This window comes from Myxine glutinosa, chromosome 11 (assembly GCF_964187855.1).
Source record: "Myxine glutinosa chromosome 11, kmMyxGlut1.1, whole genome shotgun sequence".
Lineage (NCBI taxonomy): Eukaryota > Metazoa > Chordata > Myxini > Myxiniformes > Myxinidae > Myxine > Myxine glutinosa.
This window is the reverse complement of record NC_136271.1, coordinates 44,024,874-44,040,915: the sequence shown is the minus strand read 5'-3', so window position 1 is coordinate 44,040,915 and position 16,042 is coordinate 44,024,874. Positions and strand designations below refer to the sequence as shown.

Genomic DNA, 16,042 nt, shown 5'->3' with positions numbered 1-16,042 from the left:
AGCAGGCAAGTAGGCACGCTGAAACGCAGACATGGTGAGGAGCAGGCATGACAAAATGGAGGCAGGAGAAGGAGCAGGCAAGTAGGCGCAATGAAACGGAGGCAGGACGATGAGCAGGTAAGCAGGCACAACAATCGGAGAGGCAGGACATTATCTAGTTTATTTGTTTTGCACATTTCTGTGATTTGGTGGTCAAGACGCTGCGGATGAGCACGTGATGTTGGCTCCGCACACATTACACAGGGACCACATGTTTGGGGCGAATTGTATTTTGCAGGCCATCTGTTCTACCCAAAATGCTAAGTTTTCTTTCCCCCATATTTCGGGAAACATGGCCAAAGTACGACAATTAATGGCTTTGAACACTACTAAATAAATTGGTGTTATCAACGCCAAGTTGTGCTTGTCCTTCTTTCACAGTTGTTGTTTCTCTTTGTCCACGGAACCGTTAGCACTTCTCCAGCATCAATTCTCAAAAGTCTCCAGACATTGCCCATATTTCTTGGTCATATTCCAGCTTTCAGATGAATGGGTTGTGATGGGAAATACGAGAGCTTTGACAAGGTGTACTTTAGTGTTTGCTGTTGCGATTAGACCAGATTTTGTTCAAGTTGCTCATCGCTGTTCTTCAGATCCCTAGATGCCATCTAATTTCCTTTGCAAAACGTCCATTATTAGTGACGAAAGCTCCTATAAAGTTGAAGCCCTCTGCTGTTTCGAAAGATTTGTCATCTTTGTCAATAGTTTATTTTCCTTCGCCCAATATCATTACTTAAGTCTTATGGGTGTTGATGAACAAGTCTGCTGTTTCACAATCTTTGGTTTTGTAGGGAAACCTCTTCATTGCAATAACAGTCATCATCCTCGTATTACCTCAGTACCAAAGTCTGGCGCGTGGTAGGGAGGGCAGAGTGAGAGACTGTGGTTTGTATCATACATGGTAAAATGGGCTTTGCATCAAATTTTCATCAAGGGAGGTAAATTACTACATTGTTTTTTTATTTTAGGTACAGGTTTTATTACATTCACAAGGCCAGGTTCTGCGATTGGAAAATGAAAACAGTGTATAGGTGGGAAAATGTATCTGTCCACACAAGATTGATTGCATAACGAATATGAAAGATTCATTTTAAAATGTATCGACGTTTCACAGGGATTAGCCCTCCATTTTGCTCCTGGTAAGCGATTTCAATAGGTTTCATATTTAGTTGATCAAATCTATAATTTACGGCTGGTTTTAAGGATTGATCACCTGCTATGTTTGAAATAGTTACTTTTTCTGAATATGCTTTGCACATTTCACTACAGTCAACAGGGTGTGACACAGAAACAATGAAGCGATGCAAATGTTACTTCTGTATTTATTTTCCAAAAGTAATGGAGTGTTGCACAAATACTCAAGGGCTGACAATTCAAACAACAATGCCTATTTGTCTTAAATCTTAGGTTTTCAAGATAATGGCCCTCGAATGGCCTAACGGCAGAAAAATATACTTAAACAGCCAAATGCCATCACTTTTGGAAACAGTACAACACATATTTGTGACTATGGAGGTTTGTGGTGAGGCCCCGAAGGATTTTGAGCACCAAGACCTGCCGTTCCGCTTAACAAAACCACTTCGTTCAAAGTTTGCCTCGGCACTGATGAAGATCCCAAATTGATAATACTGTGCTAGAGCGATCACAGAACACCTTACCCCACACAGTCTTGAGGAAAAGGACATGGGAAGGGTCTTCACAACCCCTGTTTTGCATTTCTGGGCACTATCTATATTAGCTTTGTTTGTGTACATCAAATAACAGGCATGATGGCAACCATACGAAGCCGATGGGTCAAACTGAACAGTCCAGACCTGAGCCTTCTGCCACCTCTTCTTGGAGAAACTGACGATTTTGGAAAGATCTTTGAGAAAAAGTGCACGAAACAAACAGATATTTTGGAAGACGCTGGCTCTGTGGTTGCGTTGCTAAGCTCCGCTAATTTATCTGAATTTCACCGTTACTTTAACCTCAGAGCACGGCAAATTTGATTGGTCGAGACAGATAAGGTTTTGCCCAAGTACTACTAAATTGGAGGTTTTTGTAAGTGCAAATGAGGCCCCATTAAATCAGCAGTTTACTCTTATTTAAAACGTTAAAATAGTACGTTTCCTGTTTGGAATGATTTTAAATTTTGTTTGAACGTCAGATAGAAACAATTGCTTTGCCACACTTTGTGCTCGGTACGACATTCCGCACAATTTGCCAAATTTAGAGCCAAAGTACTGCTGAACTGCAGGTTCATGTTCCAAAGTGTTCAAAATATAAGAATAATGCGACTGTGTCACCAATATGCCTCTGCATAGTCCCACAACGGGTAGATGCCCTCGTTCACTGGCGTAAAAATAAACAAGTTTGAATTTAAATCCCTTCAGCTGTTTTCAAGTATCACATTTCCACCAGCCATAACAGATTTGACATCGATCGGTGAAGCAGTTTCAGAGAAGGGATTTATTTTAATATTGGCTTTCAAGCGAATATGGCTGCCATACCACATGACATATGACCTTAAAAAATGTACACTCCGCATATGTATGGGTAGAGGATCACGTTTGTGAAGTTTCGTGTTGATCGGATAAGGTTCGTTTTTCTATCCAAGATGGCTGCCAAACCACGTGACCTACATCATCATTTTCAAACTATATGCAACAGTGTTGTTAGATGATATTTGTAAAATTTAGTATCGATAGGGTGAGCGGTTTTAGAGATATAATTATTTAATATTTTCCTTCAATACAATATGGCTGCCACACCATGTGACCAATGATGTTTTCATGATCATCTTTTAATCGCCATGCCTAGTCAATGACATGTAAAGTTGAGGTGTTTTGTAAACGTTTTAGGTTAAATCCAACATGGCTGCCAAATCATGTGACCTATGATGTCATAAATGTAATATTTCAATACAAATGGGTCATAGATCATGTGCATGCAATTTCAGATTTTTAGGATAAGGAATTCGATGAAAACATTTTTGGCTGGTATACCACTTCACCCATGATGTCATCGTTATCATGCTTTTGTTCCCCATTGGGAGTACTTGACAATATGCCAAGTTTCAAATTTGCTTCAACAAGCAAATAGATACAACTTGAGGTGCTTTTTGAGAATTCTTCGATTCTCTGTGCAAAGGATGGATGAGGGTCGGCCTGCAGACTCATCCGCCACATGCACATTCTCAATAGTCTCTGATGTTCAGACAGTACACAGCCAACCACACGGTTTGGCGCCTTGCACCCCAACTTCCAAATATATTCACACAACGATGGATAGCAGTTGTAGTCGGAGCTTCATTTGGAATTGACGACCAAATGCTATGACCTCGAGCTATTGAACCAGATGCAAAGAATAGCCCCACAACAGCAGCCCTTTTTCTGGTAGGCCGGTAACGATCCGTCACCGCAATCTTAAAACCAAACCTGAAAAGAAAGAAATAACCATTAGTTCACCGCATTAACTTCGTAGCAATGCAAGTGTTTTTATACTTCATCGTTTGTCACCCTGTATGTTTCAGCAATAGGAAACCGGGGGACACACATGTAACTCATTTTCAATCAGCATGTTTACACATAAAAAGTGGTTATTTCATTACTTAGGGATTGCTGGTTGGTCATAAGAAAGGTGAATTTTTATTATTATTTTCCTTTAATTTCCATTCGCCTTCAGTCGTGCCATTTCGACAAAATATATTTTAAAATATTTTCTTACCCAAGTTGTTGATCTTTAGTGCATAAAATACCTTTCCATTTATAACATAAATGAGCTGTTTGTTCAAAAACACATTAGGCCGACCTCATTTGTAAATTTCAATTTCAAAACTTCCGCTTCCGGTTTCTCGATCGAGGTGTCGACTTTTGTTCTCTCCGAGCATCCAAAGTTAAGTTATTTTTCCATTTGTGTGTTTGTCAAATTTCCACTCATTATTTTATCGTCAATGCGTTATTGTTTGTTTCTAGTTCGTTTTGGTTTGAATTTCCTGTAACTCGTAATAAATTAATCGTTTTCTGTTTGTTCCGCATGTGCGGCCTTGTAGCCTGAGGCTTCCCCCATCGAAGTTTGTTCACTTAAGTTCCTTCCTTCGCTGTTTTTGCTTGGTTCTTAGATTTTTCCCTTCTCCCCCGAAACCCCGAACATATTCTTTGTCTGACGTTTTAAACCCCCCCTCCCCCCAACAAAAACAAAACAAAAAACAACATTTATTTCCCTTTCTCCACATGTGCTTCTGTCCACGTGCGCTGTCTCACCCCACCCCCATTAGTTCCTTGCCTTCCACCTTTTGCCCTGTTCACGTGACTCGTGGTTGTCCCTCTAGGCTCCCTCTCCCCGTTGGTATTTTTGTGAATACAAGATTGTTCTTCACGGTTCTGTTTAAATATGTTTAAACCTCCCCCTGCAGTTTTATTAAGTGGTATATTACAACACGCTGTTTTTCTTCCTATTGAAAAGGCTCTGTTCAATTTCCTCTTCAACTCATTCCACTTCAAAAAAAAATTCGATCTCTTATAATTCTTCCTCACTACATGCTCTAAACTCGCCTTCATTCCACCCCTCCTCTATCGTTCTTAAACGGATCGCTAACTTGAAAATCACAATAAACCCAATTTGTTATAAATGTTCGTCTTTCATTAATCATCCACTTTCTAAACTCCCCCTTTGCCCCTCCCCTCCAAATCTCCCCCTTCACCCCTCCCCTTCAAAACTCCCCCGCCAACCCCCTCCAATTCTCCCCCATCCTCCTCAAAGCTGCCTCCTCCCCACTTTGTCTCCCTTCTATCTTATACCTCCACCTCCCTCAACCTTCTACTTTCCTCTGCCCCCTCCCCCCCCTCAAACAACCCCTCACTGTGCCTCATCCCATCACCATCATACCTTTCGTCATCCTCATCCTTCCCTCTCTTGTAACTCTTCTGTAATCTCTGAAACACTATCAACTGCTCTCCCTACCTCCCCCTCTCATCCTTCATCTGACCCTACCCCTCCCTCCCCTGTCCTGCACCCGATGCTCCCCCTCTCTCCTCATTAACGGTATGGACCTCAAACACCCGAGGCCTTCGCTAAAACCTGACTGATCTCTCCATACAGGTTCCTTCTGACAAACCAGACTTGATCTGCTAAACAGAAACTTTCCTCCTTCAAGATGTCTCTGATTCCTTAATATCTCTTCCTGGTTACTCCCTCTTCCGGTATGATAGACCTGAGCCTCGTCCTGGTGGTGGGGTTGCTATCTTTATCAAAAACTCTCTTTCTCACTCTCCTTGCACTGCCCTCTCTCCACCCCACCCCCAGGAGTACCTCTGGCTACGGCTTCCTCTCCGCTCCCACCTTTTGTTCATATGTGTTCTGTACCGTCCTCCAAACAGTGATGACTCCATTTACATTTCGCTGTCTGACAACATGGACAAACTTCAATCTACTCATCCCAACTCTCTCTTCCTCATATGTGGTGACTTCAACTGTCATCATGCCAGCTGACTGGGTGGGGGTTCCTCTCTCACCAGCCATGGCACCTCAGCAAAGGACTTCTGCGACTCATTGGGACTGGCACAATCTGTCAATTTCCCGACCCGGATCTCAGTCAATGGAGTGTCTTCTCTTCTAGACTTTGTGATGACAAACTTCCCTGCAAATGTCTGCTGCTCTTCTGTGGCTCCAATCGGTTCTTCTGATTATGTGCTTGTTAAAGTGGACATCTCTCTGGCCATTCTCAGAGAGCCTCCTCAGCATCGACGAGTCTGGCATTTCACTCAGGCCGACTGGCATGGTCTGCAAGCAGCCATCGATAAATCTGGACTGGTCTGCATCTCTACTGCCTCTGACATCAATTCTTCCTGCGAATTCTTGCTGGGAATTCTTCCAAAGTAAACTGCACTCTCTCATGCACAGATTTATCCCATCTCGTCTTCAGTTGTCTTACCCTTCCTCCCATCCATGGTACACTGAATCTTGTGGTGAGGCAGTTGCCCTGAAACAACTTGCCTTTGCCTCTTGGAAGGCAAATCCAACTGAAGGCAATCTCAGTTCCTTCCACCAAGCTCGGAACAAGTGTGTGTCTACCCTCAGGAGTGCCAGGAAGCACTATCTCTCCACACTCAAGAATGAATTCTCAAACCTGTCTCTTTCCTCCAAATCCTGGTGGCGCCTGGTCAAATCCGTTTCTGGTGTTTGTTCCCCCTCCATCCCCTCCCTCACCTCAAATGGCGACACAGTTGACACCGCATGTGACAAAGCCGAATGCCTCAACTCTGTATTTGCCTCAAAATCTTGTGTCCCAAACCCATCTCTCTCTGTTCCCATCTTACCCAGTCGAACCCAACTGCTCCTGGACTCTGTGTCCTTCTCTCCTGAGAAGGTGGAGAAGTTTTTGTCAAACCTCGACTTTGATTCTGCAACTGGACCAGACGGATCCTGCTCTGCCACTCTATCTCACCCTCTCTCTGTTCTTTTCACCCTCTCTTTTGCTCAAGGTCATCTGCCAGCATCTTGGAAATCAGCAAACATTACCGCGTTACACAAAAAAGGTGCAAAAACAGATCCCTGCAACTACAGGCCAATCAGCCTGCTCCCAATTATCAGCAAAGTCATGGAATCCATCATTGCTTCGGATATCAAATCCTTCCTCTTCTCCAATGGCTTGATCTCCGATCATCAATTTGGATTCAGACCAGGTCATTCTACTCTGGACATGTTGCTTTTGCTGTCTCAACAATGGATGGAGGTCCTCAATGCCAAACAGGAAATCAGAGCTGTCTGCCTTGACATATCACGTGCCTTTGATCGGGTTTGGCACCCAGCTCTGCTCACCAAACTCTCCTCCTATGGTATCCATGGAAATCTCCACGCATGGCTTGCGGACTTCCTCTCTGGTCGGAGACAACGTGTGGCCCTGAATGGATTTCTCTCAGCTCCCCTTCCTGTTCTGGCTGGAGTTCCCCAAGGTAGTGTTCTGGGCCCTGTGCTTTTTCTGGTCTTCATGAATGATCTCTGGGACTCTGGAAAATCCTCTCTATCTCTTTGCTGATGACTCCACTCTCTGCCGCTCCATTCCTCATCCCTCAGATCAGGAGTCTGCAGCTTCCTCACTCTCTGCAGACATGGACAAAATCAACAACTGGTCAAACAAGTGGAACATGTCTTTCAATCATGACAAATCTCACACTCTTACTATGTCTCTCCGAAAAGACCGACTGGAAAACCCTCCCATCTACTTTCTCAACAATCCTCTCCAAGAAGTTCTGTCGCTCAAGCTTTTGGGTCTCACTATCTGACATGATCTTTCTTGGGAAAACCACATTTCCAAGCTGGCCTCCAAAGCCAGTCGCCGACTGGACACATCCTCCGTCGTGCAAAGTCCTTCCTTGGCACACCTGAGCTCCTCAGCACATACAAGGCGTTCATCCGCAGCTCAATGGAATACTGTTCCCCCCTCTGGGCCGGTGCTCCTGCCTCACACCTAGCTGGGCTTCACGCTGTTGAAACAAAAGCTTTCAGAATCTTTGGGATCTCCTGCGATGAAGCTAACTCCGAGGGCCTTTCACTCACTCACAGCAGACAGGTTGGTGGTCTTTCTGTCTTCTACAGATTCCTCTCTGGCCTTGCTCCCCCAGCTCTCTCTGTGCTCTGTTCCCCCCAAATATTCCTACAGGTCGCACAAGATCTGCCAGCAACCCTCTTATGGTTAAACTGCCAAAATCTAGGCTCTGCTCACCTTCACTCTTTCATTCCCCTTTTATCCCGCCTCTGGAACAAACTCCCCCACTCCCTTCAATCCCACTCCTCCCTCCAGGTCTTTAAAACAGCTGTTCACCACCATCTCTTATCTTCCCCCATCGAAAACCTTGATCTTTTCTACCCCCGCTAATTCACCCCAGATCCACTTTTGTGAAATTCCAACTTCTTTCCTGGAAGTCCTTGCAGTGTCCATATGTTTTATACTTCTCCCACCTCCCCCCAAACCCTCTCCCTCTCAGTTCTCTCGATGTCCCTGCTCTCAAATGTTGTGTTTGTGTCCTTCCCCCTCTCTCCCCATCTTGGCTACTGCTCCCCTTATTTTGTGTTTTATGTGTCCGTTTGACTTTTTGTGTGATTTATGTTAGCTCTTTTGAGGTGAAGGTGGGAGTGCATCAGGGGTCGGTACTAAGTCCACTACTATTTGTAGCTGTGATGGAGGTGCTGGCTCAGAACGTAAAGGAGGGTTTACCATGGGAGTTGTTGTATGCAGATGATCTGGTGTTGATTGCGGAAAGTATGGATGGACTGAAGGAAAAGATGAACAAGTGGAAGGAATGTATGGAGACAAAAGGTCTGAAGGTGAATATCGGAAAGACGAAGGTGATGGCAAGTGGTAAAGCATGTGGTGAGGTGGAAAGAACTGGGAAGTGGCCCTGTGCTGTGTGTAGGAAGGGTGTCGGAGTGAACTCCATTCAATGTACAATGTGCGCTGAGTGGGTTCATCAAAAATGTAGTGGTCTGAGAGGGTCATTAACCAGTGTGGCAGCTACATTCAAATGTAAGGTGTGCACAGAGGGAGCTGCAGATGGAGGAAATGTTGAGTTGGATCTTGGAGACGGCGTGAAGCTGGAAGGTGTGAAAACATTTTGCTACCTCGGAGACATGCTGAATGGAGAAGGTGGATCAGACTCGGCAACGGTTGCGAGAGTGAGATGTGCATGGAAGAAGTTTCGGGAACTGAGTGGCGTGCTGATGATGAGGGGAGTGTCATTGAAGCTGAAGGGAAAGGTGTATGCTGCATGTGTGAGAAGTGTTATGAGTTATGGGAGCGAGACATGGGTAATGAACGTAGAGCAGCAATGAAGGTTGGAAAGGGTGGAAATGCGAATGGTTCGACGGATGTGCGGAGTATCGTTGAGAGAGAGGAAGACAAATGATGAATTGCGAAAGATGATGGGAATAGAGCCTGTGATTGATGCTGTGAAGAGGAACAGGTTGAGATGGTTTGGTCATGTGTTGAGGAAGGATGAAAGTGACTGGTTGAGAAGAGTGATGGAAATGAATGTAGAAGGAAGTAGAGGACGGGGAAGACCGAGAAAGACTTGGCTGAAGATGGTGGAAGAAGAAATGCAGGCAAGGGGGTTAACAAGGAGAGATGCAGAAAATAGGGCAAAATGGAGAAGATTGTCATGGGGACCGCAAGGCTAACCCCCGCTCTTGAAGGAAAAATGGCCTTTAAAATGCATGTTGTTGTTGTTGTTGTTGTTGTTGTTGTTGTTGTATGTCAGCTCTTTCACGTGCCTCGATCTTGTATCCCCCCCCAAAAAAAAAAAATTCGCAAACATAAGTCATCCCATTCTTGTAATAGTTTCCATTGTTGATCACAGTGTCGCTCGGAGTTCCTTTTTGTAATAAACCATTATTTCGTTTTTAAAAGTATCATATTTCTGATTAATCGGATTCCAATTTAGCAAACATGAAGGCTGGAAGTAGTGCTCGACTGAGTGCCGTTCTAGTTTCATGCAGTTTTAGCTCACGACTATCTTCATAGATCACCTGGCTGGTTTCAGTAACCACCAAAATAACACGCACACACACACACACACACACACACACACACACACACACACACACACACACACACACACACACACACACACACACACACACACACACACACACACACACACACACACACACACACACACACACACACACACACACACACACACACACACACACACACACACACACACGGTTTAAATAACCTGGCGCTGGCTGTATCCCACAATTCCTTGCGGTAAATATGATTATAATTACGTTTGCAGGCCATTACAAAGGCATAACTGGTAAAGAATGCAAGGGAACTGAAGTATGTTTTGACAAGGTACAATTGAAAGATCAGAAGTCAGAACGGCACTTGGTAGTGTGCAAACCTCAACCAGGATGAACAGGCTATGGTTTTCATCCCACTGATAGGCCAGATCTGGATCCGGACCTGAAACAAAATCGAATCGCTTGTTCTCGTCACCGAACCAACTCACCCCAAAGTTTAGTCATACCTCGTCCACAGTCCACAACTTTTTTCGTATCGCATCTCCCAATGGTGAAGAATCACTTAAAAATTAAATAATTCTCGTATCCGAATCCATATTCAGATCTTCACCAAAATCGAATCGATTCGTTCTTGTCACACACACAACCTGCACAGCAAGTTTCGTCCAAATCAATCCATAACCTTTTGAGATATCCCGCTATGTATACTTTTTGGCCCTATTTCCCAATGGTGAAGAATCACTTTTCAAAAATTCTACCAGCCAGATCAGAATCCAGATCTTCACCAAAATGTAATCATTTCGTCCTTATCACATACGCTACATCTCTGCCAAATTTCGTCCAAATCCGTCCACAACTTTTTGAGATATCTTGTTCACAAACAAACAAACAGACACACAGGGGTGAAAACATAACCTCCACCCACCTTAGGTGGTGGAGGTAATTAAATAGGTTGTCGCTCTACCTGGTTACCATTTTTATTCAGTGTTAAACATATAAACAATAAGATTCCCCATGTCAGCAGAACAGTCTGAAAACATTTGGACCACACAAGGAGCTAGCACTAAAGCTTCCAGGCTGTTCAAAGTTGGTACTAGACATGATGTATATAGTCAAAGTGACCTGGAGTAAGTCAGTGGGCAGGTGTGTAATAGAAACCAAAAAGATTTGGGCCTTTTCAGGGAAGGATGGTACACGGCCGGCCACCATGCGTAGGTTTATCTCAAATTGCACCTGTCAATGCTTTGCCAACGACTGTCGGCTTTCAGCCAATCCAATAAACTGTTCCCGCAAAGCCACGTGGGCTTCGGACTTAAGCGTAGAGTCCCATATAGTGACTGCAACTTAGCCCATGAAGTTGAAGTAAAATGTCTTTTAAAAATGCTGAGGAATGAGATACTCACAATAGTTGAAGAGACACCAAGGTTTTTGATTTAGGTTTTATTTTGCGATGAAGTGTCCGTTGACTTCAATGCACCTGCTCCATTTCCCCTTCAAGCTCTCTATTCCGGTAAAATAGAAACTTTCAGGTTGCCTATTCAGCCACGTCTCGGTTACTTCAATTAGTTCCTTGTCGCTAGCGAATCGGCGGCCACGCAGGAAGGACTTCAAATGTCGAAACAAGTAATAGTCACTGGGGACCAGGTCGGGGCTGCACGGTGGGTGATCCAGTTGCTCGAAGCCACATTCGCAAATGGCAGTCTGCGCAACACGGTCCTCGTCCACAGGAACGTCGCCATAAAGGAGCACACCTTTGGTCAACATCCCGCGGCGTTTGTCCTTGATGGCCTGCTGCAGTTTTTGCATAAGTCTGGCATAATATTCCGCTGTGATTGTAGTTTTGTGATGCATGTAGTCAGTCAGCAGGATTCCCTTAGCATCCCAGAAAAACGACGCCATGATCTTACCACCCGAGGATTGAGCACGAAATTTCTTGGGTGGCGGCGATCCCTTGCGTTTCCATTGCATGGGTTCCAAGTTGGTTTCAGGATCCCAGTGGTGAAGCCACGTTTCATCACCCGTTACCACACGAGCAATAAAGTCGGCCGGATCCGAGTTAAACAGTTTGAGGAGCTCGCGACACGACAGCAGCCGTTGCTGTCGATGCCGAGTGCCGATGTTTCGAGGGACCCATCTTGCAGAGACCTTGAACATGCCCAGGTGCTCGTGGATGATGGTGAAAACGCTGCCTTGAGAAATACCAAGTTCTGCTGATATTTCGGCGACCTTTACGCGGCGATCCTCAATGATCAGTGCCTCGACCTGCGAAACCGTTTGCGGGTCGGTCGCATCTGCCGGCCGTCCTGACCTGGGGTCATCTTCAAGGGACACGCGTCCACGCTTAAACTCAGCTGCCCATTTGGCGACTGTAGAGTAAGATGGTGCGGTTGTGCCATAAACGGCCACCATGCGTTTGTGGATTTCTTTGTAGCTGGCACCTTCTTTGCATAAAAATTTGATGACTGCCCGATGCTTAATTTTGGTAAGATCCATAATTGTATAATGTGGAAAACTTCTGGATACACTGTGAAACAACAAACAATGGCAGATGAATGACATGACAATACAGTACAAGTTTGTAATGAGCAGAATAAAGAAAACATACCACAGTTTTTGGAAGAAAGCAAAGACCTTGATTTCTCAAATGTTCAGAATGCCACACGCGACTTGTGCAATTATAAAATAGATGTTTTCTGGAAACGGGAACATTCACAGCAACCGAACTATCACCAAACTTCTGCACTACTCCACTCCCCAAACCTGTAGCACTACTAATACTAATACAATGACAATCAATCCCCATCACCAAACGCTGATAACCCCCATAAAACCCCAAAACAATGACAACTACCATCCCAAACTCAGCACTTCAACCACAACCTCCACCAACCACACAGCAACTATAACCCCCTACTCCAAACTCTGCATGACAACTACATGCCTTACCCCAAATGGCAACTACAACCCTGGTCGTCCAACCCTACAAAAGCATACAAACCCTGCACAGCAATAACAACCCCACACCCTCCCAAACAACGCGACAACTAGGACACATACCCCCAAGCGACCACGGCTAAAACCCCGACCCCCAAACCTCGCACGACTACGAGAACCCCAACCCCACGTGACTGCTGCAACCCCCAAAATCCACACTACAACTCCGACCCCCAAAATCCATACGACTACAACTCCTACCCCCAAACCCGACGCGACAACTACAACTCCTACCCCCAAACCCGACGCGACAACTACAACTCCTACCCCCAAAATCCACGCAACTACAACTCCGACCCCCAAAATCCACGCAACTACAACTCCTACCCCTAAAATCCACGCAACTACAACTCCTACCCCAAAACCCTACGCGACAACTACAACTCATACCCCCAAACCCTATGCGACAACGACAACTCCTACCCCCAAACCCAACGCGACAACTCCAACTCCAACTCCTACCCCTAAACCCTATGCGACAACTACAACTCCTACCCCCAAACCCGACGCGACAAATACAACTCCTACCCCCAAATTCCACGCAACTACAACCTTTACCCCCAAACCCAACGCAACTACAACTCCGACCCCCAAACCCAACGTGACAACTACAACTCCTACCCCCAAACAAGACGCGACAACCACAACTCCTACCCCCAAACCCTACGCAACAACTCCTTCCCTCAAACCTGACGTGACAACTACAACTCCTACCCCCAAACGCTACGCGACAACTACATCTCCGAACCCCAAACCATACGCGACAACTACAACTCCTACCCCCAAACCCTACGCGACGACAACTCCTTCCCCCAAACCCTAAGCCACAACTACAACTCCTACCCCCAACACTACGCGACAAATACAACTCCGACCCCCAAAGCCTACGCCACAACTACAACTCCTACCCCCAAACCCGACGCCACAACTACAACTCCTACCCCCAAACCCGACGCCACAACTACAACTCCTACCCCCAAACCCTACGCGACAACAACTCCGACCCCCAAACCCTACGCCACAACTACAACTCCTACCCCCAAACCCTACGCCACAACTACAACTCCGACCCCCAAACTCCGCGCAACTACAACTCCTACCCCCAAACCCTACGCGACGACAACTCCGACCCCAAAACCCTACGCCACAACTACAACTCCTACCCCCAAACCCTACGCCACAACTACAACTCCGACCCCCAAACTCCGCGCAACTACAACTCCTACCCCCAAACCCTACGCGACGACAACTCCGACCCCAAAACCCTACGCCACAACTACAACTCATACCCCCAAACTACAACTCCTACCCCCAAACTACAACTCCCACCCCAAACGACGAGAACCCTCTCAAACCCTGCACGACTACTGTAACCAACACCCTCAATCCCCGCACGACTAGTCAGTGGAACCCCAATACTTTAAGTTTAACTACCATCCCAGAAACACCAAGCTTGTACTCCCCTCACCTGGACCCCCACCTTGACCAAATTCCCGCTTAAACGAACCATTCACAATGACGGTGCGAGGGTTACTCAGCCAGCCAAGTGGAACATTTGAACATCAGGTTTCAGTAAACAAAGCGAAACCTCCACAGGATCATCACTGTAACTCTGCTCGCACAACAGCAAAGGCCTCAACAAGCACAAGGCTCAGAAAAGGTTCAACATTACACATATAATCATTCATATATCCGCACAACACGGTCACCCCTCAATAAATCACCCATATTATCATTAAATGGCGGACAAACTAACAGAGCGGACAGTTACCTGGAGAACGCCACACGCGAGAAAGAAAGAAAATCCCTCGAACGAGCCGCCGCTCTTCATCCTTCGATCACGTGATGCCTCGTCGACTTCCTTCCTTCCGTTTGAAAGTGAATCCTGTGTCGCCACTGGTCTAGTATACCCGGACCAAACAATGTAAGTACAATTCAAGTAAATTCTGTTAAAGAATTCCCAAGGAAAAGTAAAGTTTTATGAAGTGCAAAAATCGTACACCTCGCATGTAGCGCCACCAGCTACACCGCAGGACCGCAGTAAATATACAATACAGCACAAACTTCGATGTTGAACCCAGGCCGCTGACACTCCAATGCTAATTTTAACCTCCAAGCTACAAATCATTACTAATCTTGTGAATAATCGGGTGAAAATAATTTCTCTGCTTTCAAAAGACGTTACAAAGTGTAAACCTGCGTGAAGTGCAACATAACACGGAAACACCACCTGAACTCAGCAGGTGGGTTGATATAACAGTATAGTATGACTCAAAGGGCACCCTCACCCATTCCAAAATTTTTCCTTGTGTCCATCTTGTCCGCCCCCTTCGTTCTCCCGGCGCCCTCATCGTTACCTGCATCCCTTGGTTCTCCCTCGGGCCTGGTATTGGCGTTTCTCCTTTCTCCTGCTGTTCCCTTTGTTACGTGGTGTCCCAGCTCTTCCACAATCCGAGAGCATAAATTAATTAATTTAAAAGCGTTGACAAGCTCCACTGAAGATGAAACATGTGTCCACATTGTGGCTTCTCCCACCAACCAAGGCTCAGAAAAATGCGAGGTATATTTCCTACATCAACAACACCATAGATTCGCTCCTTAGGGAGTGACAGTTGAAGCTGGATGAAAAAGGTTCAGATAACAATGGATTTGTGAACATTTATGAACTGTTACACAATTATATAAAAATAAAAATAAACACCTTTAGAGGCCATTTTTCCCCGCAAAGCGGGGGTTGGCCTTTTTCGGGCACCGTGGTTGTTGTTGTTTTTGCACAGTTCTAGAGCACAGGGAAAGGCTGTTCTGCACATCTCACCTGTGCTAGATACCCTGTCAACACTCTTGGTTCAAAGCGGTGCTCTACACTAACCTGTGTGCCATATGCTGGTGGTTGTGGTAGTGTTAGGTAGTTGAGGGGGAGGATTTCGTTTTCCACACAATCCAGGAGACAGAGGCTTGAAGCAAGGACACCGGCCCAGTGGGGGAGCGCAGTATTCCGTTGAGCTAGAAACAAACACTTCTTAGCTTGGGAGTAGTTTTGATTTACCAAGGAAAGATTTGGCGTGATGGAGGATGTCCGGTCTGTGGTTGTCCTGGAATCCAGCGCGAATATATACGGTTTGTGCAGGAAAGGTCGTGACCAATGGTGAGTCGCAGAAGCTTGAGACTGAACCTCGACTTCCATTGGTTGATTGTGGAGGTAGATTTTATAAACTCCATCACAGCCACGTCACACTTTGACCGATGAACCGCCATTTTCATATCAACCCACATACCTTAATCCTGTCCATGGATGAAAAGGGATCACGTTTCGTCTTTGTTGAAATGCTTTTTCTTACAAAGTTACGTTCTAATGCAATAAAAACGTTATTACCGTCTGGTGTTGGCTTAACGGTTCAGCTTGGCTTGGGATCCCAGGGTCCTGGGTTTGAGTGCCGTTCGGCCGTTGAATGAACACCTGGGTTTGAGTGCCGTTCGGCCGTTGAATGAACACCTGGGTCCCAGG

General features: G+C 45.6%; 1 protein-coding gene and 1 non-coding gene across 2 annotated transcripts; both read right to left on the bottom strand.

The window, feature by feature from the left end:
* Window positions 1-1,345: 1,345 nt before the first annotated feature.
* LOC144888163 (histone-lysine N-methyltransferase SETMAR-like) lies at window positions 1,346-15,144 on the bottom strand. Its single transcript, XM_078786608.1, has 4 exons — window positions 14,895-15,144; window positions 14,309-14,438; window positions 10,947-12,067; window positions 1,346-3,458 (listed from the first exon to the last, which is right to left on the bottom strand). The coding sequence occupies exon 3, from the start codon at window positions 12,034-12,036 to the stop codon at window positions 10,984-10,986; it is 1,053 nt and encodes a 350-aa protein (XP_078642734.1). The 5' UTR covers window positions 12,037-12,067; window positions 14,309-14,438; window positions 14,895-15,144; the 3' UTR covers window positions 1,346-3,458; window positions 10,947-10,983.
* Window positions 14,068-14,147, bottom strand: LOC144888344 (small nucleolar RNA SNORD53/SNORD92). The gene has a single exon (XR_013620938.1). It is a non-coding gene; the product is annotated as a small nucleolar RNA SNORD53/SNORD92 (small nucleolar RNA).
* Window positions 15,145-16,042: the final 898 nt, after the last annotated feature.